The following is a 25137-nucleotide window of genomic DNA, read 5'->3' on the forward strand; positions in this document are numbered from 1 at the left end:
TGAACCAGCGGATGGAATATCTGTCTCTGTCTCTCTCTCTCTGCCTCTCCCTTTCTCTAACTCTGACTTTCAAATCAATAAATTAAAAAAAAAAAGATTTAGTTCCAAAGACAATTAGCACACAGACACTTAAAAAGAAAAAACATTAGAAACAACCTAAATATTCAACAGACTTTGGTTAGATAATAACAGTACTGTTAAAAAATGGAATTCTGTAGTCATTTTACATGTGAAGAGGTTCACAATAAAATATAAATGAAAAAGCTTATGAAACAGTATGTACCTACTAAAATACATAGCTATATAGAAGTACTGGTTTAAACATTCATTTAACCACCTAAATGCTAACAGTGGTTATCTTTTCATATCAGAGCTATTAGAAATTTTAATTATTTGTTCTTATCTACTCTTGCTAATTGTCCTATAATAAACACTTATTATTTGTGTAATTAAAAATAAACCCACAAGAAGCAGACAGCATGTTAAAAAGGCTCATGCAGGTAAGCTCCCACGCTAAGCACGATTTCTCATACTGTGTCCCTGTCCTCTTAGGTCATCCGCCCTTTCACCTGGCAGACACGTATTGAGCCCCTGCTGTATGCAGAGCTCTGCATTACACTGCCCAACACCGTGGGGATTCTAATGGCGCACAGCCTTTCACCTCCACGGCACGCAGTGACACAGGCAGAAAAGAGATTCTATTACATATTACTTCATCTCTTTTTCTTGAAGAGATGTCTAAAATAGAGGATCAGTATTAGCTCAATCCCAAACCTTTTGTTTCAGACAGCCTACTGAAGGAGGCTTTTTGCCTAGGAGAGGTGCTTGTTGGTAACAAAACTGATCTCTTGACCTGCTGCTGTTTTTGTCTAAGGTCTTTTCACTGTGTCCCTGGGCTACCTGCCTTGTCCAGCTTCCTGTGACAGAGCTGATTTACTGTCTTTGTTTTCCACATTACAGAGCTGACGGAGGCTGGAATAAAAGGCAACCTGCGGAATGGCTTCCAGACAGAGCAGTAGCTAAAGAATAGGCTGTGACCTGTTGCCTCCCTTTTCAGGTGTCCTGTTGTATTAGTCAGATTTTCACGAGTATAACAAATGCCTACAAGAAGCTGCTTATGGGAGCCGACACTGTGGCATAGCAGGTAAGGCCATTGCCTGCAGTACCGGCATCCCGTATGGGCGCTGGCTTGAGTCCCAGCTGCTCCACTTCCAATCCAGCTCTCTGCTGTGGCCTGGGGAAGCAGTAGAAGATGGCCCAAGTCCTTGGGCCCCTGCACCCACATGGGAGACCTTCGGATCAGCGCAGCTTCGGCCTTTGTGGCCAACTGGGGAGTGAAGCAGCAGATGGAAGATAGATCAATCGATCGATCTTTCTCTCTCTCTCTCTCTCTCTCTGCCTCTCCTTCTCTCTCTGTGTAACTCTTTCAAATGAATAAATAAACCTTTGAAGAAAGAAGAAGATGCTTGTAATGAAAGAAGGTTTATTTTGACTCACAGTTTGGAGGTCTGTTGTCCAAGACCAGCTCTGTTAATCTGGCATCTGATGAGGGCAATGCATGGTATATGAAGGGAAGATCACCTGGGGAGACAAGATGTAGAGAGAGAGAAAGCATCTGGGCCCAGCTCAGGCTTCTAAAACTGGCCCGCCTTCTTAGGGCAGGCCCCAATGATCTGAGGATCTTTGGTTAGGCCCCACCTCCTAAAGACCGTAATTCGATGAAGTCTCCACTCTCTTACTTAGTACCGCCAATTCAGCACTATGGAATTTGAATTGAGCACCCAAATCATGTTTAAAGTACAGCACTTGTTTAACCCAGGATTCTCAGTGCCTGGAAAGTTAGCTTACACAGAGCAAGCACTCAATAACTTCACTCAATATTTGACAAGGAGGCCAGGTGTCTGCTCACTTGTCTCTAATCTCACAAAAGCACCCAAGAGTGGGCCCCTCTTTCTAGATTTCTCCATATACCAACCCAGGGTGAAAATATAAGGAGTTGGGAAGGTACTATGTATGTAATAACTCACAAACGAAAGCCTGCTATGACACAATGCCACAGATGAGAAGGAGCATAAATAATCCATGCTGCACTGTAAAGATTGCAAAGCTCACAAGGACAATAGGCTTGTCTCTGCTTAGCATGCAAGCATTTAATTGGAAAGTTAAATAATATATTGCACTTTCTATGTTGAAATTACTCTATGCCATTCTGCTTATCTGTCCCTGAGTGAGATGAATTTCCAATGGTATGCTCAGATTGCTTTATTAACATCAGCAACCAACCATTGTTAATGATTTTTAACCCCTGGTGGTTGTGGGGAGATTGCATCCTACTGGGGGAGCTGGTCCCAATCCTGAGGCTAGAGTTGCCACATCTGTCTACTGCATAGTCAACTTTTAGGATGAAAAAGCCATTTCCCTTACTGTCCTCTCTCAATTAACAGAAATTTCTAGTCTTAATATCCAAGTGTGCTCTTTTGCTTCACTTACCCCAAGACTTACTTACCTTCACTAGAAGACTGAAGTTCTGCATACTGGACAGAGATGATTTCCTAGGAGAAGCAGTGTGTTTTCCCCTATCTGTGGGTGGGACAATCTAGTTTTACCTCCTTTTACTTCATTTTCGAGGTATTCGATTCTCGTTAAGTCAAGAATGTCAGAATAAAAACACACCACTCTGCTGTATTTAGATTATATAGCCAATTTTCCATGGTAACTGGACAGGGGCTTCGTTACCAGAAGGATGGGAGATTTTTGAAGTTGACGAGAAGTGATCATTTTTCCCTATGGTGGCTGCGATCACAATCACAAGATAATTTCAGAGGAAGAAAAATCCCTCTTTGCTTTTTAAGATGGTCAAAAGCTTTTACAACAGGCAGCTAAAGATTACACTCCACTATCATTGAGTTTATAATTAAAACTAAATTAAATCGCATTTTCAGAGTGTCTCTTGTGAGGCCCACATGAACAGTAAGGGAATTCACCTGGATGGTTGTTATTGCAAAGAGCGCCAGAGGAATAAGGGATCCATGACTGCCAGCAGGAGAGAGAACACAAGAAAGGGAGTCTCAGTTGAGAGCAAAGGGAGCTGTAGAAGCTGAATGGTGCCTGCATGGCCCAGCAGTCAGAGCTCACTTTGTACGGTGATGTAAGGCTTTGTTCGACTCAGCAAATTTCAAAGCTGAGGGCACCCTGGTAGAGGGAAAGAGGAGGATTTGGGGAATTAGACAGCTCCAGGTGAAAATACTGTAACAGCAGAAGGATAGTGCCAGCCTCTAGGGCTACTGAGAAGCTTAATTAGCCTGCTTTTATAAAGTGCCAGATATGTAGGTGCCCAGTACCTGGTAGCTATTAATGCCTCTAATTTGAGCTCAGAATTTCAAAAAGGACCAGATAGACTCGACTAAGTTGGAAGTTTTAAGGAAAATGAACTTTTAAGGATACCACTGCCATCAGAGTCATTACAGATTTTCCCAGAACTCTTTTTCTGAGGTTATAGATCACAAAATAGGCCCATTATTCTTGCTTTTGGAACAATAGGTATTTTGTTGGTGCTGCACAGGAAGGCCCTGGAATGTTTAATTAAGAGAAGAAGCAGGAAAGTGAGAAGGAGAAGGAAAATAGGAGTCTGGAGGAGAAGAAAAAGAAATTGGGGGCAGGAGGGAGTCTTGTGGGTGGTAGTGAATACTTTCTTTTTTTATTTGTTTTTTTTTTAAAGATTTATTTAATTTATTTGAAAGTCAGAGTTACAGAGAGAAGGAGAGGCAGAGAGAGAGAGGGAGAGAGAGGGAGAGAGAGAGACAGAGAGAGAGAGAAAGTCTTCCATTTGCTGGTTCACTCCCCAGTTGGCCTCAACAGCTGGAGCTGCACTGATCCAAAGCCAGGAGCCAGGAGCTTCTTCCAGGTCTCCCACGTGGGTGCAGAAGCCCAAGGACTTGGGCCATCTTCTCCTGCTTTCCCAGGCCATACCAGAGAGCTGTACAGGAAGTGGAGCAGTGGGACTCGAACTGGCACCCATATGGGATGCTGGCACTGCAGGGGGCAGCTTAACCCTTCACTCCACAGCGCTGGCCCTGGTGAATACTTTCAACCCCTATTTTAAAGCCAAGTTTATTATTTGGAAAGACCAAAAGTATTTTACTCTAATACTAACTTGGATTGTGTTTGATAAATGAGAGTATAAAACAGTTTTTTCCTGATCTGTTTATACTTTCCAAATTTTCTACATTGGACAATAATATATTTCTTTTATAAATTAGAAAAAAAAAACAAAGTTGTACCCTGTTAATTATTTCAACATCAACCATGTTTTTATGGACCTTTGAGAGAATAATGTTTGAGCTAGCTAACTACTGCTCAGATGCACTCAAATAGAATGTGAGGGGTTTAGAAATTCAAGTTCCCACATCATGGATTACATCCTCTGGTACAGCCAGTACCCTTAACTTCTCTCATGTTCACGAACAGTAAAAGGCAGGATGTTTCATGGGAGGGGTCTAGCTCAGTAAACATGAATCTAATGTTTGAGAAAGAAAAGTTGTTTTCCATGAAGACTGTTTTTCTTTGACCGTCACCCAGTTTCTAGAACATTCTATACCAGGGTGTGGTACAAGTTCTAACACAGTATTTTGGTTCTCTGGGCACCTCCGTGAGTCTGAGTAAATTAGGCACACACTAGCTCATCACATTGATCCTGACAGTTGGCTGGGTACTACTTGCAAAACCAGTGGGAAGCACTTCGGGGAAATTTGTATGTGTCTTGAACAACTTTTACTTTAGGTAGCTACCTTCTTCAGACAGACAATTTGGGTCTCTCCTTCAAAGTCATGAAGACTCCTCAGGACAAGCATGTGCTCTGAGTAAATGCTCCGGTCCTTGTTTAGACGTGAACAATCTGATCCACATTTCCACCAAAGATAACTCTGAAGAACAAGCAAATGGCGACCTGTCACTGGGTTCTTGCAGATGAGCCCCTCAACACACTGAAACTGCTATAACTGACCGTGATTGTGAGTTAAGGTTGTGAGGGGAACACCGTCATACATTACCCCTTTTATAATGCAAACATTAGCTGGTAGGGAGGAAGGCGTAGCCAAAAGACAGCCTAATGTGTTTGAGGAGTGTCCCATGAGGGGATGGGTATTCTAGAAAGAAGTTAGGGAAGGATGTTAAATAGGGATAAAGAAATGTTGAGTGGTTATTTTTGAGAAATATAATGTAGCTCTGCAGATGTGTCATGACCGCTGTTTGAGGACATCAGTGATTATAAAATGAAAAGCCACATCCAGTTGTAGGAATTCAGTGACAACTTGCTAGAGTTTTGAAGAGTCATGAAGTAGCAAAGTAAAATAAGGAATGGAATCCTGACTACCTGTTGAAGATCCTTTTCTATTCCATCTTTGTTAAGTTTACTTTCCTAGCTTGCCCTCTTGAATTGTATGTCACCTCTCATATTCATGGTAAATAGAGATGATGTAGCACTTTAATCAATGCGAGGAAACCAAGTGCTAGGGACTGAATGGTGAACCCCCACAGGTATACACTGAAGCCCTAATCTCCAATATGATTGTATTTGGAAACAGGGCTGTTAGGAGGTAATCAAAGTTGAGTGAGATCATAAGAGTAGGATCCTAACCCAACAGAATTTGTGGCCCTTATCAGAATAGGAAGAGGTCTCTCTCTCCTTGAATGCATTCACTGAGGAAAAACCACGTGAGGACAGAGAAGTGGGTGTGTACATCTCTAACGAGAAAGTTCTTTACTGACACCACCTCTGCTGGTATCTTGATCGTTGGGCATTCTAGTCTCCAAAACTATGAGAAAATACATTTCTATTGTTTCATCTACTCAGTCTGTGGCATTTTTGTGATGGAAGACAGAGCTGACTAACACACCAGCTTCTTTTTGTTAAGTTTCTCTAATTTACTATAGCCGAATCTTGAGGCCCGGAGAAATTTTTAAAATCAAGCTCAGTTATTTCTACCTTATTTCCTAAAGATTCGTAGTTGATGAAAATAAATCCCCCTAGCCATTTACCACTACTTTCAGTGATACTTTCCATGGGTGTGTGTGGGGGGGGGGGTGGTAGATAAAAGAGGTGAAAGTTATGCTATGCCATCAAAGTCTTATTTGTTCACACCCATCTAAATTGATGTAATCCATGATAATTTGTGAGCGCAGGCTTCTCAGAATGGTCTTTTCAATTCTGTCTTGAACAATTTCACTTTATTGCTTCTCAAGTTTATATAACAAAGGATTGACCGATGCCAATGGAGGCAAGGAAAAGCTAGGTTTCTATTTAATACCCAATTAATAATGCAATGATAGGAATGAAACATTAAAAACACGCAGAGAAGCCGAAATGCTGTTTTGAACATTCAAAAGCAAAACACAGTTTTTTTAGGAAAGTATTTTATTTTGTGTCTCAACAGATGAAATTCCATAACTTAGTTTTCTGATAAGACAATTCAAACATACAAATCAATTACAACAATGTGCTTATCAGCTCCCTCCCCCACCCCTATATTTTAAAGCAACTGACAGTTTTGAAGGACACCAAGACAATAGGGCTTAGCTGAACAATATGGCAATTAAAAAATGGCCCTCCAAGAAAATAATTACAATGGTTATTGAAAAGAATTTGTCCTTTGAGTAAAAGAGATTGAGTGAAAAGAATCATTATGACGTGAGGAGGACCACAGCTGCCCTTGCAATAAAAGGGAAAGGGGACGTGTGTGCAGATAATGGCACAGAAAGCTGGGGAGTCAGACTGAGAACAACAGAAAGCCCTAGGCAGTAAACTTCTCTAACAAAATGCAGCCCCTTGAAGATAACCATTCAAACTCCTGATTTGAACTAAAATAAATAACTGTCTCCTCCACCCCCAGTACCTGGAATTGAATCATTTCTGTTCTCCTTTGTTTTTCCAAGCCAGTATCTCTCAAAGAGAGATGAGTTGTGAAAAGCAGAGATACTAAAGACAAACCAAGCCAAATGACAACCAGCGCTATTTTCGCTTCTAGACTTAAGGGAGTTGACATTTTCTGACAGACCTGGGGCTCCCTGGGGGAGAGGGGCTCCTACTCATTGGCTTCCTCAAGCTGTTTTGAATCCCATAGCACCTTTGTCATAGGTTCTCCCTTCTTCATGCCAGTCCCTCTTATGTTTCACGGTGAGCCTCACAGCACCCTTGTGAGGTAGGTAGTGTTATGATCATTTTGAGATGGGGATGCAGAGATGTTAAGTAACTTGCCCAGAAGGAAACACAAACCCAGTGACAGAGTCCAGAGAACTCTTCCTCCAGACTCCTGTCTTCAGTACTTAACTATGCTGACTCCCTGAGAGTGGATCCTTAAAGCAGACAGGTCCTCAATACCAGACTCATGCCTGGCCAGTTGCACATCAAAGTTCATTTCTAAACCACATGGTTTGGATGACAGAATGAGAAGCAGGCTGTGATGAGCATGGAAGGCAAATGAGCTAATGTGAAGAAGCACAGGATTACCATTTGAATTATAAGTGGATAATGACTTTTTTTGTGGCTCTGTTAAGTTACAATGATAATGCAAATTTAGTATATATTATATGATTAAATAAATAAATGAATGAATGAAAGGAGATTGTGCTTGGATAAGTTGAAGATTGAATTTTCTTCAACTTTTAAAACCAAAGATGGAGAAATATGATTTCTAATTTTTAATCAAAAAAGGAAAAGGAAATAATTAAGTAGATATGTTAATTTTCAGTGGGCATGTGTTTGACATACTATTGGCAGTATTAGAAAAGATACAAATACGTAGGTATTTAAAATATTTTTTCAATATTGGATTTATTTACTTATCAGTCTGGACTCACATCATGAAGATAATCGTGGAGGCAGTGACACACATAAGCATCATTCATTTTCCTTTGCCATGGAATTCTCTTGTAGATGTGTATGTACTCATTGCCCTTCATTCAAAAAGCTTGTGCTGTCATGTTCTTAGCTAATGCTATTTTAAAAATACATAGCACTACCCAAACACAGAACCACTTTTCTTGAACTCTCCAGCCAGGAGCCATCTATTTATTTATTTATTTTGTTACTTTTTCTGTGAGCCCAGTTTTTTTCATTTCACTCCAGAAGACTTACGGCAGAAAACAGTGGCCCTGTATTGAAACCAGCTCTGCATGAACACCAGCAACTTTCTTCGAGTAGCACCATGGAGGGATCTTGAGACTGCTGAAGTACAAGCACTGGATTCTCCAGGTGCTGCTAAAATAGAAGGGCTAAGATAAATCAAGGCAGTGGAGCTGACTTGGTCATTTCTTTGCATTACACATTTGTTCTGTGCTCAGTGAATTAATTCCTTGTAAGGTGTTTGAACTGCTGCACTGTAAGACTGAAGGAAACTCTGGATGCCACAGTACAGATGTGTGTGTGTGTGTTTAAAGGACTATTTAACTTTCATGAAAGCCCTGCATGTATATAATGGATGTAACCCATTAGTCTTTTGTACACTCAGCTAATAGCCCATGGCTAAAGGAATCGATTGGATGTACTGAATTGCCGCTCTGCTATGGCACTGGCATGCTTGATCTCTGTGCTTAGGGATAATGATTAGTGGCGCTGCAGTTAGAAAAAGTTCACATAAATGTTACCTCTGCCTTAGAGTGGGGTCTGGTAAGTAGATTTATCTCTCAGTGTGACAAAGACAAGTCTACAATTGTTCACTACAGATACAACATACAAGATTTATGTCTTTCAACCAAGGAGGTAACTATCTAGCAGGAGGGTGGTTTTTGTTTGTTTTGTTTTACTTTGTTTTGGTGGTTATTGTCCTTGGGTTTTCATGTCAGACTCACTCCTCAGCGGTTGAATTTTGAATTGCGCACTTAGTTTTCTTTATTAAGGGCCAGAGTAGTGATAATCTGCAGATAAACCAAGTGTTTTTTCACCTGCCTTTTCTTTATCTTGTCTGCAGGTGCTTCTTAGTAGTGTGTGTGGGTGGGTGGGTGTGGGTGTGTTTCTGGTATTAAAATACATGCATTCTTCAGAGAGATTTATTAACACATCCTGACTTACCCAATTCAGAATATTATTGAATGAAGCAATGCCTGCATAGCTGTAACAAAGGATTTCCTTTACAATCCAAATTTTCTTGATAGATGGTCATAGTTTTTGCTTTTAGTAAGAAGTGATGGAAGGCACCAGAGTGATAAGCCCTAGAAGTCAGTGTTTTTCCACCAGTTAGTGGCAGAAATGCTAAGTGAATTTCCTCAGCATTCTCAATTTTTTTCCTAAACTTGGATTTATTCCACATCAATCTTCACACTGTGTTTTAGGTCTGGCAATGAGGTAATAACAGAAAGATCATAGGGTTGTACAATAGACTTATCCGACCTGAAGGGAATATACGGGAACTCATAATTTTTAATTCTGCTATATCAGATGACACAGAAGTAACAGTCAGCTAGCTGGAGCAGTATGCTCATGACTGAGGAAAATGAAAGGAAGAAACAAAACAAAATATGGTGTTCTTTCAGATTTATGAAGTAGAACACGACCACTGAGTCCTTATAAATACAGAGCAAGAGGCCAGGCTACTGAGATAAAATTACATGTTGTCCTCATTTAAGAAACTGACTTCAAAAAATTATCTTTTTCCCATTATTTTAGAATAAGTCCTGAAGTATTGGGGTCATATTATCCCTGATTAGTGAGTTTACTGGACAAGCAACTTATAACACTAGTCTCCTGAGATGTAAACCTAAGACATCAAAACTGTATTTATGGGAAAATTTTTGTTTGTTTCAGTCATAACAGTTTGGTGACACAAGATGGAAGTCCACTGTCAGCGATGTGACTCTTACCCAAGCAGCTCTGGCATTGCCAGAAAGCCTTCAAGGGGAAAGCTCTCCCTTTTGCAGTTAAAGAATAGCAAAAGGGCCTTCTAAGTTTGTTGCTAGCAGCCTCGGAATTAGTTTGTTGGCTGCTGCTTGGAGGTGAAAACCAGGCTTTCTTGCCTTCTAACAACATGACTCGCAGCCACCGTTACTATCTATCAGCTTTCTGCTTCCTCCTTTATATACTCCCTTTTCACTGGAGGGCATCTAATAAGCTACAGGGAGTAGCTTATTATTAGAAATGACGACAAACACCTAAGGTAGAGCAGGCACCTTCATGTTCAGAACAAGATGGCCTAAAAGCAGTTTTTAAATGTTCAAATTATTTCCTCTTTAACACTTCCCCATGTCACTAATTTGCTTGTAGAAGATCTTTCTCCTTTTAATTTTTTTGTGCCTTTCTACTTTGCATGATGTCTTGAGTCACTGGAAGTTGGTTGAGTGAAAACTAATTCACAAAGAAAAACTAGATGCTGCTGTATGTATGGTTTGCTGAAACTTTCAGTTCCTGCTCAAATATATTTCATGCCTAAAATCATTCCTATTAATTTCTTAAGTGACCTCGTCAAATGAATTTGAAATAATTTTGCAAGTGATACAAGACTTATCTTCGCTAAGATATAATATCTTTGTAGTGTTGTTGATATTGCATAGATTTTGATATCAAGCAGGAAAGACCATGACCTCTCTAATTTTTCAGATGAAGAACCTGATACTTGGGTCTTTGATTCTGAGTTGTCTCCACTCACCCCAGCATTAGAGTCATATTCCACTGCATCTGCTTCCTCTCTGATAGTTTTGTAGATTATTTAATCAATACAGTGCTAAGGCAATGTAAACAAACTCTTATTCCTCATGAGACTCATAAAACCTACCTCTCTTAATAAGGAAATGACTCCAATTGCTTTGTATTACATTTCATTTCTTAAAATGCCAATGGATTTAACTGAAAAGTCAGTTGCTTAAGCCCTTTTCATCAGCCAAGAAAATGTGTTTTCTAACTTATTTTATATGTTAAATAGCATGTAAAACCTATTTAAAATAAGTTAATTTGATTTTTACATGTTAGAAAAACCCAGCATGCCCACAACAGTGAACCAATTATTAGTCAATGAGATTCAGACCTAAATTAAGATACTTTTGCCATTAACACTAACTTTTTTGAGAACAAAAACAAATTATCAATCATTTTGAAGAGAAGTTTTCCTAGGTCGTTGGTTAGTAACTTCCAGTCATGGGATATTCCCAGAGTAAGACTAAGAAAAAGCATTAAAATAAAACACAGACACACATTCTTTTTCTTTTTTTTTCTTTTTTTTTTTTACCTCCTGCTCAAGCTTATCAACTTTAAAAACAGTCACATTTAAAACACTTGAAAAAAAAGCAAACCACCCTCCCCCACATATTTATATATGTATATATAAACAATAGCTTTTTAATCAATTATGATTTGGGGCGTTCCATATTTTATGGAAAAAAACATGTGAAGACTACTCTCTTGTGCAGTGACCAAGGTATGCATTAGCACCCAACTTTATCACCGAGGAGGAAAAGAGCATGTTTCTTTCCAAAGAGCTTCTATAGGATGTTTGACTCAGTTTCAGCCTTTTGCTATTACACAAACATGTATGAGTCATCATGGTGCTGGAAATACAGTGGCAAAAAGAATTTTTTGCAAGTCTGAGTTGATCTCCTGCTTAGTTACTATCTGTTGGTTATAATGTAGGTATAGATTATATTTAGACTGAAGATGTTAAAGCAATTTAGAAGAGGAGGTGTGCAACAAAATGAAGAAAGTTAACAAAAGTTAACAAGGCACCCAAATCTGCCTTTTCCCCCTCTTTTAGACTGGGCACAAAATCTGAACTATTTTCCGTATGGACAGTTATCTTTTGAACTTTTGTTGGAATTTAATATAGTTAACTAATTTGATAGGACATAAATTTGCATGTTTGTTTTTTTCATATATTTTGCATACTAAAATTAAAGTCTTTCTTAAAATGTGAAGTACTCTCTTGATCATGTGAGCTCTTTTCTCATTATGCTAAGGCTATAAATAAAGCTTTCTATATAAGGCTGACATTATATCAAGCTACCTTCTTCTGGAAGAGAGAGAGAGAGAGAAAAGTCAGAATCACTCAGCCTGCATATTGCTGTCAGCTTGTGACTATATGAATGGTAAGTCCTAACTTTTAAAGTGTTATGCGAGATAAGCTGGAGGGTTTTTTTTTTTAAGCAATTTCCAGTTTAACAATTACCCAAGAATTTTGGAATACCAATGAAAGAAGACGTATCCCTGGAGACAGCATTCATTGATAAGGCATGACAGCAGCTCAGAGGTGACAGTGGTGAGTAGGCAGAGGGGGAGAATAAAGGATCATTTGAATCATGGCATCAGGAAAGAAGGCAGGAGTGGGGGCTATACCAAAGCTTTCCTCTCCCTGTGGTCTGTCTCAAAATAATTAGTCCAAGAGTTCCCCTTTATCCAGTTTTTCTTTCCATGGTTATTAGTCATGGTCAATTATAGTTTGAAAGTATAAATAGGTAGTAAAAGGAGGGAGAGAGGGAGAGAGAGAGACCACATTCATGTAATTATTTTATTTTATGACATTTTATTTATTTAGGACATTTTATTTTATGATTTTTGTTAATCTCTTACTGTGCCCAACTTATGAATTGAACTTTATCATAGGCCTGTATGTATAGGCAAAAGCATAGTGTATACAGAATTTGGTACTATTAGTAATCTCAGTCATCCACTAGAGGTCTTGGGACATATGCTTAGGAGATGAGTGGCTACTACAATGGTCCTTGTTTCTTTCCTCCTTCCCAGTAGGGATGTTTTCCAAGGAGACTGGGAGAAACAAGAGGCACTGAGTCATCAACAAACTAAAGAAGGGCAATCGGGCAACCGGGGTCACATGCAAGCCTGTGCCCCACATTTGGAAGGAGGGACATCAGGGCAGTCCCATTTTAGAAAATGAACCTTCTGCAAACATGTTAATCATGTCCTTTGTTGTTGCATTTTACCACAGGCTATCCACTGACAAGCTCACACAAGGCAATCCCTAACATTTTTTGAGAAAACATGTTGCTATATTTACTGCTCTTAAAAAAGAAAACCCACTTCGTTTGGGAAACCAGTCATCAATTATTGATTTAAAACATGGGTTACTTTACTAAACCTTATAAGCATAGATGTATGGCCTCTGGACCCAGTGTTTATTAGGTTTCTTTAGCTAAAGGTCACAGCAAGTAATTTCATCTTTTAGACCTATGTTGAAAGGCTTTTCTTTCCCACTAGTCACAATTTTGCCAGAGTCCTAATGAAAAGGCTCTCTTGAGAAAGGTTTTTGAAGAGGTAAAGTGGAATATCAGAGAGAGATTCATTAAGTGTTTGCCAAAGTACCAGGGGAAACCTAACCAAAATATTAAATTCTAAAATCACTAAGTCTAGTAACAGTTCATTCCTTAAGGCTTTCTATACACAAGGGCAGAATAACTCCAAAACTCCTCAATCACGAAATATCAAGGGTTTTGGTTGAAAAGAATTGAACGGAGAACCCAAAGCCAGTGGTAGAAAGTCAATGGAAATAACCAGGCACATGATATATTAGTCTAATGGGAAATATTAATTCTAGTAATAAAAATGATACATCTTTCTCTACATGCTGAGTAGAATGAATGACTTTGGTTTCAGAGGTTTTGTTACTAAGGTTCACATGCCACAAAATCTATTTGGACTCTCATAGGTAACCAGAGCATAAAGAAAGGGGATAAAACGGTTACCAGTGAAAATTAAAGAAGGGGCTACTCTCTGATTCCTCTCCAGCTGGCGGACAATAACTATAAATTATTAATGATGGAGATAGGATTAAAATGGATCCCAGTTTCTTCCTCCAACCTTTATTTAAATTCATGATGTGTCATTTTGTCAGGTCCTAGCCTTCTAAGCTCAAAATGATCTATTTTGTCTTTTCTAGAAAGCCTCAAGACAAGTTCTATGTTACTGAGCATAGCCCCTGAAGATAAGACAAATGTCTTGACACTGAGATGAAGGGAGACTCGGGAAGTATAAGTTAATTTACATGGCTCTCTATTCATTTTTTTCCTGCAAGATCATATCCTCTCTTTTTTGTACTTCTAATACAAAATATATTTGTTCCTACATGAGTAATGGGAAGTGACAAAAGTCAGGCTTCTATGCAGGTGAGATTTAAATAAAAGATCCTAAGAAGATTTTTACTTCTGGACTTCTATGAGAACTGAGGAGAACAGAATATTTTTACAGAACAATGAGAGAAGAATTCACCCTGCATACTGTAGAACAAATCCCGAATACCTCCGAGAACTATGGAGTGTTGGGATAAATAAAATTTCTGAGAAAAGTGAGCAAAACCAAGTTCTGACAAATGTCTTAAGGAATTAGAAAACACAAATCTTGGCATTTTCATACTTTGGGAATTTTTGAAAATCACATACTTATGAATGGCAATGAAAAGGAAATATGCTACAAAGTGAGTAATATGAGAATTTGGAAAAGTAGAAATTTTTTCCCTGGAAAGCACTAGGACAAATTGCTTGGGTGAGTTATCATGTTCCAGAATATGTATTTCAGACATGTGGGGTCATGTATCAATTATCACTTGGACTCTAGTCATGGAATTTCTTTTTATACAGATATAATGAATAGAGAGGATAAACACTGCCCTGAAGAATGCTTAACATACATACATGGAATACAGATAAACCCATTATGAAATGCTGAGCCAAACAACTGTATTTCTTCTCAAAATATTTTAAAGCAAACCATGAAGGAAGAAAATGATTCCTAGATATCATACCTAAGAGGAGCTGGCCCTGTGTAGGGCTAAGCAGTTATTCTCTGCAATGGTCTAAGTTAATCTAACAAGTGATAATCAAAAGCCATGAAGCAAAAATTCATGCAGGTGAATCCTTTGTAAAACTAGAACCTAGAGTCCCCAGGTTGCAGTCAATGGAATACTAGAACTTTGCAGATATAAAAAGAAATTCAAGATACACACCAATAATGAGAATGAAACAAATTAAATGAGCATTCAATTATCTACAAATCAATCACTATTATGCTCAGGCAGAAAGTAGCCAAATTTCCTGGAAATATCTTGTAAACATGTAAACATACTTTGTAATCTGAACACTGATTCAGGGGGTACACAGTAAATTCATTTTTACTAGAATATTGGAACTGGGAATAATTCATGAGTACTACTCTAGTCTAAATATTGACCATTCTGGCTTCTATGGGATTTTAGTTTTTGAAGACACTAACAGTTACTGTGCTTTATGTTCAAATAATTTACATGAGCCCAAGGTAAATTGCATTAAACAGGATTCTTGTTTATAGGACTTTTCAGAGCATTTATCAGGCTCAGGTAGATTTTCCACCTCCAAAGGTGATTATAGACTGCAGAATTTTCACCACATATAATTAATGGGACTCTTTTTTGGAAGAATGCTTAGTAATCTCTTAAATAACTGCTGTTTATGGATCATAGTACCCAAACCCATGAGGGAGTCCAATATCTTTTCTAGTAGTCAGATAGTAACTAAATCTTTTCTTGATGGGTTAACTTTAACCCAGGTTCATTTCACTCAGGTGTTTTTGGCAAGCTTCTATTTTGACAGAAAATAGTATTACAATCTCAAAGTTTTTGTACTAATTGTTCAATCTCTTTCTCTCTCTGTAGTTAAATACTTCATAAAATGTTGCAGATTGGAGATCAAGTAGTTTCTACTAACTTTTGAAAATTATCTCTCCACATTAATTTTGTTTGAAAGACTCCATTTCATTTGCACATGAGTTGGAATTGTGATATAATTTACAGAATTAATTTGCATTATTAGATATATAAATAAGACCACAAATGGGAGACTAATTTCCAAAAGATCTATAATAATCATCAGGAAAGTCAAATGAGAAGTGACTCCAACAGGCAATTCTTCTAACTGTCTATTTTGTTTTCTACCCCTTATTAAGGGATAGAGGGCTTAACTCTTTTGTTATTCAATTGGCAAAATAATTTCAGGGCCTATTACTCTTTTACTTTTTTATTATATGAATATTAATTTAATTTTATTAAATGTCCTCAAAATTTCAAATACTAAAAAGAGATAGCTTTTCAGACCTCTAACCCAATGTAAAGAAGTGAGCTCCAGAGCCCCTCCCCAGTTGACCTACCTATCCAAAAAGGGACTCAAACTGTGAAAAGTATAGAAATCTCCTATGCAGATCAATTATAAGCCATTTAATGAGTATAGCTGATATTCAGTGCTTTTGCAGATTATATAAATATATGCTTTGAAAGTCATTCACTCAATTTCTAGCCAAATGTAACTCTGCTTCCTTGAAATGAAATCACTGGTGGTAAGAGTATGATGCCATTTTATAAACACAGGATTGTGTGAGTAACCATCATTAACACAAAGTGAATTGGGCAAGTCTTGTTGGGTTAGAGGGTAAAAAATCCAGCACAATTTAATATGTTTATGGGCCATACTCTTAATTTTTCCTCCATTGAAGAAAGAGCAGGAGTTTGAAATTCATCCATTGTTTTTTTTGTTTGTTTGTTTGTTCTGTTTTTTGCCTCCCCTCTTTAAACACAAGATATATTTCCTTTTATCTACACAAGGTCAATTTCAAATAAAAACCCAAATCTACAGAGTAAGGAAGCAGGGAGAAACCCTGAGGTTGCCTATTCAAGTAATACTGTGTGTACAGTATTTGAATAGAGAACATCAGAGAGGCAGTGGCTAGATGTTCCCTTTGATTGGCAGTAATCTAGCCTTCGAGCAGCAGTGACATTTCAAATAGGTCCTTAGTTGCATTACTGTCATGTTACACATGGATCACCCTGGTTTGGGTGAGCATCTGAGAAATGCATATCCACAGAGCTTTGGACCACCTGAATTCTTCATAGTAGCTACTAGCAAATACTACCCAGTGACCATATATAACCAGTGCCCCCTCTTCCATTTTCAATGAACCCATTAGCAGTGACTGATGAAAGTAAAATCAAGGGGTGGTTAGATGGATCATTTCCATTAATAACACCTACCTTGGATTTTACAGGTACAGCTAGTGCCACACCACCTTTTAGAGAAACCAAGGGCTTTGTTACAGTAAACTGGTCCAGGGTGATATTACAAGTATAAAAAATATTCCATTCTGTATCAAAACTAGGCATATGCCTTTATTTATAGTAACAGAAGTTAACAGAGTTGAGCAGTTTTGCCTTGGGTCCTGTTTTCTTGGCATCCTACATCAGACAAAGACATCTCCCATCTCTCTGCCCATAGCTCCAAGGATCTAGTCTCAGGGTTCTCTATAGGTAAAGGAAGGTGAATCACATTTGGATCTATAGTGGTGAGTAACTAAAAGCACAACCTCTCATTCATATTGCTTTAAAACATATACAGCATATATGTTTCAAACAAAAAGGAAAGAATATATCGATCTCTTTATGGTGCTGAACCAACAATATGGTATGATGCAAGGCTTGAACAAATGATAATCATAGATACAAATTTTTCTGTAGAGTATGTTTTAGACAAATGTGTCTTCTTTTAAATATGTAACTCCTACACTGTAGGTTCTGTTTTATTTTTTTTCTTTTGTTTTTGCAGTGGTAGAAAATGATGAATTGTCCATGAGCATGAGCCAAAGATTCAGGTTCGTTACTGAGATCCCCAGAATGCCAATATTTGCAATGCAAACAATTAGTATCCCACTGTGTGAAGAGCTCTGACACATGCCTGCCTGCCCCTACATGGAGAGTCTCCATAAGAAGTCCTCCTGCTTCCATGGACCCTGCTTTGACATAGGGGCAACTGCACAAAGCTGCCTCTTTCTCTTAGTAAATCACCGTGTCAGATTGCCTTACTGATTACCAACAACGACATAGAGACAGTAGTGTAAGCGGTGGACCCTCAAATCATTTTCATGTTGAACCTCCTGGGTCCAGCCACCTCCCCTTCCACAACAGCACCATTGTTTTTTCGGGGCACATATTCAAGGTCAATGCTGTTTTTGTGCTTGCCTTTCCCTCGGCTCCACACAAAAAGGAGGAGAAAACAAAATAAAACCACCCCCAGGAATGTGAAACAGCCCATGGCTGTAGACACCAGTATTGTTTTAAGGTCCAGGGCAAAGGTGTTGGCATTGGTGCCATTGGAAATGGTGTCATTGGAGTCGGTCATGTACATAGGGGTCCTGTTTGCGTAGAGGAAGCGGTCTGAAGTGAATCCTTTCACAGTTAAAGAGGCTGTGAAGGTGTCATTCCCAGCAGCGTTGCTAGCGACGCAAACATACATCCCACTGTCTTGATCTTGGGCAAATCGGATTTCCAAGGTGCCATCGCCCAACACGGTGGCTCTTCCATTGGACTTGGTGGTGATGAAACGCCTTCGGGGTGTCACCCAGGAAATCACAGGCTGCGGATCTCCATCGGCATTGCATTCTAACTGGACCGTCTGCCCTTCGTCCACCAGCAGATGCTGTAGCTTCTTCTCACGGATTTTGGGTTTCTTGCAGGTGAAGTAAAAAGAAAGGGCAGTGCTATGGAAATCCTTGAATGACCTCTCACGGATGGTGTCTGGACCAGCGCACATGGGCTGCTGGCCACCGAACTGCAGGGTGGGCTGGCGCTGAAGGATCCAGAGGAGACGGCAGTCACAGGCCAGTGGGTTGTTATTAATGCTCAGGACCTCCAAAGCCCTAGGGGAAGAGAAGACATTCTCTTCCAAAGTTTCCAGCAGGTTCTGAGACACGTTGAGCACACGAAGGAAGCGGAGCCCTTGGAAAGAGTGAGGCTCAATGGTGCGGAGCTGGGCCCCCACTATATGAAGCTCCTGAAGGCGAATCAGGTCAGAGAACATGCCTGCCTCAATAGTGCTGATGGGGTTGTAGGAAAGGTTAAGGTGGGTCAGGTATACCAGGTGTTTAAAGGCAAGGAAGGGCACAGTAGACAAGTTGGTATTGGTGATTGAAAGGGATGTGAGGTTGAGACCGTAGAGGCTATTGGCAGGCATCATATCCAGTAAAGGCCAATAGTCAATCTCTAGGTGTTTCAGGTGAAATAATCTTTTAAAGGCATACACAGGCATTGTGTTGATATTGAGATGCTTCAGGTGCAGGCTGATGAGGCTGCGGAGGTGGGAGAGGGCTTCTGTTGGTACTGCTGTTAAGTTGCATTTCTCCAAGGTGAGCTGCTCCAAGCTAAGTAGCCCGCTGAAGGCCCTGTGTGATATATAAACCAAATCATTGTCCCCCACTTCTAGCGACTTCAGGTTGTGAAGATCCTGGAACATGTAGTCCAGTAAGATGACAATCTTATTCTCACTAATGTCAAGCTTGGTGAGGTTGGACAGCCCTGTGAATACCCCTAGCGGTACCAACTTCAGACGATTGCCTTTCAGGCGAAGGGAACGCAGGTTGAAAAGATTGTTAAATGCGCCTGGTTCCACATTGGCGATCACATTGTCACTCAAGTCTACCTCCTCCAGCAGAGGATAGGATATGAATTCTTCAGGGTTGACACTTTTCAACCGATTTTTACTGAGGTCCAAGATCTTGGTCTCAATGGGAATGCCCTCTGGGATGGCCATCAGTCGTCTTCTGTGGCAGCTAACAGATTTATTCTGGGCAGAGCACTCGCAGCGGGCAGGGCAGCCAATGGTGGATCCCATGAAGATTAACACCACAGCCAGACCCAGGAATGGCTGCCAGCATGACACAGCCGTGTGAAGCATGACTCCACTTCTTAGACTACACCTTGGTCACGGGCCTGCACAGATGGGGCAAAGGAAGGGAGAAAGAACAGTTGAGTTAGGATGTCCACAGTTAAAGGCGTATACATAAAGCAGCAATTTGAATAGACAGGACACTGGCTTTGGAATCAACTAGCTTTGGGCTTCCATCTGAGGGCTGCCGTTACTACCTCCACAGTTGTGGACAAGTTATTTCACTCACTTCTCTGCACTTCAGAGCTCTTGGCTGTACAGCGTGGACGAGGTGAATGGTAATAGTAATAGCTTACTAGAGTACCATGACACATTCGGTGTTTGACAATGATAAAGGGACAAAGACAGTGCTTGGCCCAAAATGTGAGGCAAAATGGTATGGTTTTCTTATATAAAGGGCTCCATTTGTGGATTCAAATGAGAGAAACAGAGGTCAATGGCTCAGAGGAAATCAGTTCAATTTGAATCAATGTCTGGGATTTCTCCTTCCATTCAGAATGAGGCTAACAGAAGTTTCATTCAATATTGGGCCCTGAGGTTCAATGCACAAAACTAAGTTCCATTTAATGCAAGACACTGTGATTTTTTTCCCTTCATATACATCTTTTCATTTAAATATCAATGTTAAGGTAATCCTCAGTATTCAGGAAATTTTGGCTTATGATGGGATTTTCCTTATGAGAGGGGAACAAAAAAGATGCTCAACATCTCCCTGTATTATTTATATGTTCCTCTTAGGAATGAAGCAGAACAAGGATGGCTAAGAAGGGAATTCTCCTTTTATGATTTTGGATTAAGTATTTATGAATGATAAGGGTTGGGATTTTAAGAAAAAAACACTTTCAATAACAAATAAATTATCTTTCATATTCAAATTTAAACCCAGTGAAGTAAAAGAGCTACTAAATGAGATTGGAAGTGAGTTTTCTTCAATGTGTTTAGCTCACCAGACACTAAACTGAATAGCAAGATGTATATTGTTGAGTTGTACTTTTGAATCTTAAGTCCCCAGAGTATATGTTATCCTTCATATAAAACACAAAGCTAAGTAATTAGAAACAATGTTCTTGGATGAAAAGGTATTCGATAAACCTTCATTTTCATGCCTGAATTGAAAAAGAACAATTAATAAGAGAATAATTCTAGTTATGTTTTTTACATACTATGTATATCTAATCTATAGCTATGTCTGTATCTAAAGAAATCTATGCACTAAAAAACTACTAGAAGCAAACTTAACTGTGAATCATCAGGTCACTAAAAGAATTACCCCAAAATGTAAAAACCAGGTAAATACTCAGAAAATGCTAGCCAAATTAATTAGATAGGAATATAGGAGGTGTAATTATTGGAAAATATGTAGCAAAACAATCAATATTTGCAGAGTAAATTAATGGCTGTCATAAAACCATTTGAAAGAAACTGACAGATTGTTAGAGCAAATAGGATATTAATTACATTAGCATAGTACAAAATAAATATGATTATTTTCTAATATACAAAAATGAACCATTTAGAAAATATTATTATAGAAATTATTCCAGTCATAGCATTTCTGGAAATATCAATTTCCTTAGAATACAGTTTACAGGAAATACAGAGAATTAGTATGACAACTATTAAACCCTACAAAGGAATTATAAAAAAGCTTACCAAAAAGCAGGAAAATTTTGAAATTCATTGTAATTTTTTAATAAAACCATTTGCATGAACTTTTAAAAATATTTATTTATTTATTTGGAAGTTAGAGTTACACAGAGAGAATGAGAGGCAGAGAGAGAGAAAGAAGTCTTCCATCCACTGGTTCACTCCCCAGTTGGCTGCCATAGCTGGGGCTGCGCTGATCTTTGGATCAGCCAGGAGCCAGGAGCTTCCTCCAGATCTTCCCATGTGGATGCAGGGACCCAAGAACTTGGGCCATCTTCTACTGCTTTCCCAGGCCATGGTAGAGAGCTGGATCGGAAGTGGAGCAGCTGAAACTTGAACCAGCGCCCACGTGGAATGCTGGCACTGCAGGTGGCAGCTTTACTTGCTACGCCACAGCACTGGATCCTGCATGGACTTTTTGAAGATCCCTCATATATGTAAATTTCAAAAATATTTTGTACCTAAATAACCAGCATTTAATTCCATTTCCATGAAATTTTGAAGTGCCCTTCATACTCTATATTTAGGTAGAAACATTACATGTTATAACATTAATTCTTTCTCAATAAAACCACACACTACAAATAATATTTTGAACTTGAAAAATTAATTAATGTTAACTCAGAAGAATATACATATGATATCATGAGAAATATAAAAAGTAGTAATGAAAACATTTTGTAATATATATATTTTTAAAGATTTTTATTTATTTATTTGACAGGTAGAGCTGCAGACAGTTAGAGAGAGAGGTCCTCCCTCCATTGGTTCACACCCCAAATGGCCGCCACGGTTGTTGCTGAGCCGATCCGAATCCAGGAGCCAGGTACCTTCTCCTGGTCTCCCACCAGATGCAAGGGCCCAAGCAATTGGGCCATCCTCCACTGCCTTCCGGGGCTACAGCAGAGAGCTGGACTGGAAGAGGAGCAACCAGGACTAGAACTGGTGCCCAAATGGGATACTGGCACCGCAGGCGGAGGATTAACCTAGTGTGCCACGGCTGTAATATATTTAAACATTATATGCAAAATTATTATAATAAAACAGTGTGATGTAGACATGAATGTATATAGTCAATAAGACAAAGAGTAAGGAGTTATTTTTTTTAACTTTTATTTAATGAATATAGATTTCCAAAGTACGGCTTATGGATTACAATGGCTTCCCCCCCATACCGTCCCTCCCACCCGCAACCCTCCCCTCTCCCACTCCCTCTCCCCTTCCATTCACATCAAGATTCATTCTCGATTCTCTTAATATACAGAAGATCAGTTTAGTATACATTAAGTAAAGATTTCAACAGTTTGCTCCCACACAGAAACATAAAGTGAAAAATAATAGATGATTTTTTAAATGATGATGAAATCAGATCAGACCTATTGTCATGTTTAATCCCAGTGAGAGTCAAGTTGGGAATTGATAATTTCTTTTTTTTTTTTTTTTTTTTTTTACAGAAGATCAGTTTAGTATACATTAAGTAGAGATTTCAACAGTTTGCACCCCCATAGAAACACAAAGTGAAATATACTGTTTGAGTACTCGTTACAGCATTAAATCTTAATGTACAGCACATTAAGGACAGAGATCCTACATGAGGAGTAAGTGCACAGTGACTCCTGTTGTTGACTTTACAAATTGACACTCCTGTTTATGGCATCAGTAATCTCCCTATGCTCCAGTCATGAGTTTCCAAGGCTATGGAAGCCTTTTGAGTTCTCTGACTCTTATCTTGTTTAGACAAGGTCATAGTCAAAGTGGAGGTTCTCTCCTCCCTTCAGAGAAAGGTACCTGGGAGTTATATTTGAAAAGTCAGTTTATGTTATAGGTAACATCTTTAATTCACTGAGAACAACAGAAATAACTCCATAATATTTAGTGGGGAAAATTGCATATTTAGCTTCACCCCAAATAAAGTAAATTAGAAGTGAATTAGGATGAATTGAACGAAGAATAAATGTACTAGAAGAAAATTAAATAGTTATATACTATTAGAGTTAAGAAATATTTTCTGTAAACAATGCTAGAAACCAGGAAGGAGAATGATTGATTCTATTGTATGCATTTAAAAAGTATTGGTGTAACAATCAAGCACACACACACACACACACTATAACAAGCAATTGCTAAACTGGAAAATATACATTTTTAAAAAATCCATCCATTTAGTTGTCATATTTATAGAGAGAGATGGAGAGACAGAAAGTGGAGAATACATATTAAACTCATAATGAATTAAATATAGTAATATATAAGAAAATCATTAATAAAGAAAAATATAAATACCAACAAACAATTAAGTCCTGAGTGTAATGAAAATTAAAAACAGCCAATATATATGTGAAAAGATGATCAAGTTCACTTGTGAACAAAGAAAGAAATTAAACAACAGGGAATATTAATTTTGCCTGTCAGATTGACAAAGTTGAATAATCATTTTTGACCACAATTAACCAGGATAGAAGGATTAAATGAGCATCCACAATCAGATGTAAAGAATATAAAATTGTGCAAACATCAGGGGGTTCAAGTGCAGCAATGAGGTTAAGTGTTACACCAAATTTGAATATATCTAAGTTCAGTATGTTTACCATTTTGATGCATGCTTTCCTTTTAAAAAATTTATTTATTTGAGAGGCAGGGTGAGAGAGAGGGAGAGACAGACAGAAATCTTCCTTCTGCTGTGTTCCAAATGCCTGCAACAGCCTGGGCTGGGTCAGGCTGATGCCATCTAAGTCTCCCACATTGGTGGCAGGAACCCAGTACTTGAGCCATCATCTATTTCATTCCCTGTGCATTAAGAGGAAGCTGGATCAGAAGTGGAGTAATGGGGACTTGGATCTCAGGCACTGCAATTGGTGGCTTAACCTGCTGAGCTATAACACCCACCCCATGCTATTTTAATTTTTGAGGCTATATTGACGTTTAAAATATTATGGATATATTTTGCAGTAGAAGATAAAATTTGAATGCCTTTTTTTTAACTTTTATTTAATGAATATAAATTTCCAAAGTACAGCTTATGGATTACAATGGCTTCCCCCCCATAACGTCCCTCCTACCCGCAACTCTCCCCTTTCCCACTCCCTTTCCCCTTCCATTCACATCAAGATTCATTTTTGATTCTCTTTATATACAGAAGATCAGTTTAGCATACATTAAGTAGAGATTTCAACAGTTTGCTCCCACACAGAAACATAAAGTGAAGAATACTGTTTGAGTACTAGTTATAGCATTAAATCTCAATGTACAGCACACTAAGGACAAAGATCCTACATGAGGAGTAAGTGCACAGTGACTCCTGTTGTTGACTTAACAAATTGACACTCTTGTTTATGGCATCAGTAATCACCCTAGGCTCTTGTCATGAGCTGCCAAGGCTATGGAAGCCCCCTGAGTTCACCGACTCTGATCATATTTAGACAAGGCCATGGTCAAAGTGGAAGTTCTCTCCTCCCTTCAGAGAAAGGTACCTCCTTCTTTGATGACCCGTTCTTTCCACTGGGATCTCACTCACGGAGATCTTTCATTTAGTTTTTTTTTTTTTTTCCCCCCCCAGAGTGTCTTGGCTTTCCATGCCTGAAATACTCTCATGGGCTTTTCAGCCAGATCCGCATGCCTTAAGGGCTGATTCTGAGGCCAGAGTGCTGTTTAGGACACCTGCCATTCTATGAGTCTGCTGTGTATCTCACTTCCCATGTTGGATCATTCTCGCCCTTTTTGATTCTATCAGCTAGTATTTGCAGACACTATTCTTGTTTATATGATCCCTTTGGTTCTTAGTCCTATCATTATGATCAATTGTGAACAGAAATTGATCACTGGGAC

At 38.8% G+C, this 25137-nt stretch overlaps 1 protein-coding gene across 7 annotated transcripts in view; it reads right to left on the bottom strand.

Moving 5' to 3' along the window:
• Window positions 1-6405: 6405 nt before the first annotated feature.
• The window catches only part of LINGO2 (leucine rich repeat and Ig domain containing 2), a 1387358-nt gene continuing 1368626 nt past the window's right edge, over window positions 6406-25137 (bottom strand). For all 7 annotated transcript variants that reach the window (XM_051857089.3, XM_051857096.3, XM_070053181.2 and 4 more), the window contains one exon: window positions 6406-19709. In XM_051857089.3, coding sequence (XP_051713049.1) covers window positions 17854-19674 — 1821 coding nt within the window. In that variant the 5' untranslated portion in view covers window positions 19675-19709 and the 3' untranslated portion in view covers window positions 6406-17853. The remainder of the gene's footprint in view (window positions 19710-25137) is intronic.

This window comes from Oryctolagus cuniculus, chromosome 1 (genome assembly GCF_051225735.1).
Source record: "Oryctolagus cuniculus isolate XC-2025 breed Fujian yellow rabbit chromosome 1, ASM5122573v1, whole genome shotgun sequence".
Taxonomy (NCBI): Eukaryota; Metazoa; Chordata; class Mammalia; order Lagomorpha; family Leporidae; genus Oryctolagus; species Oryctolagus cuniculus.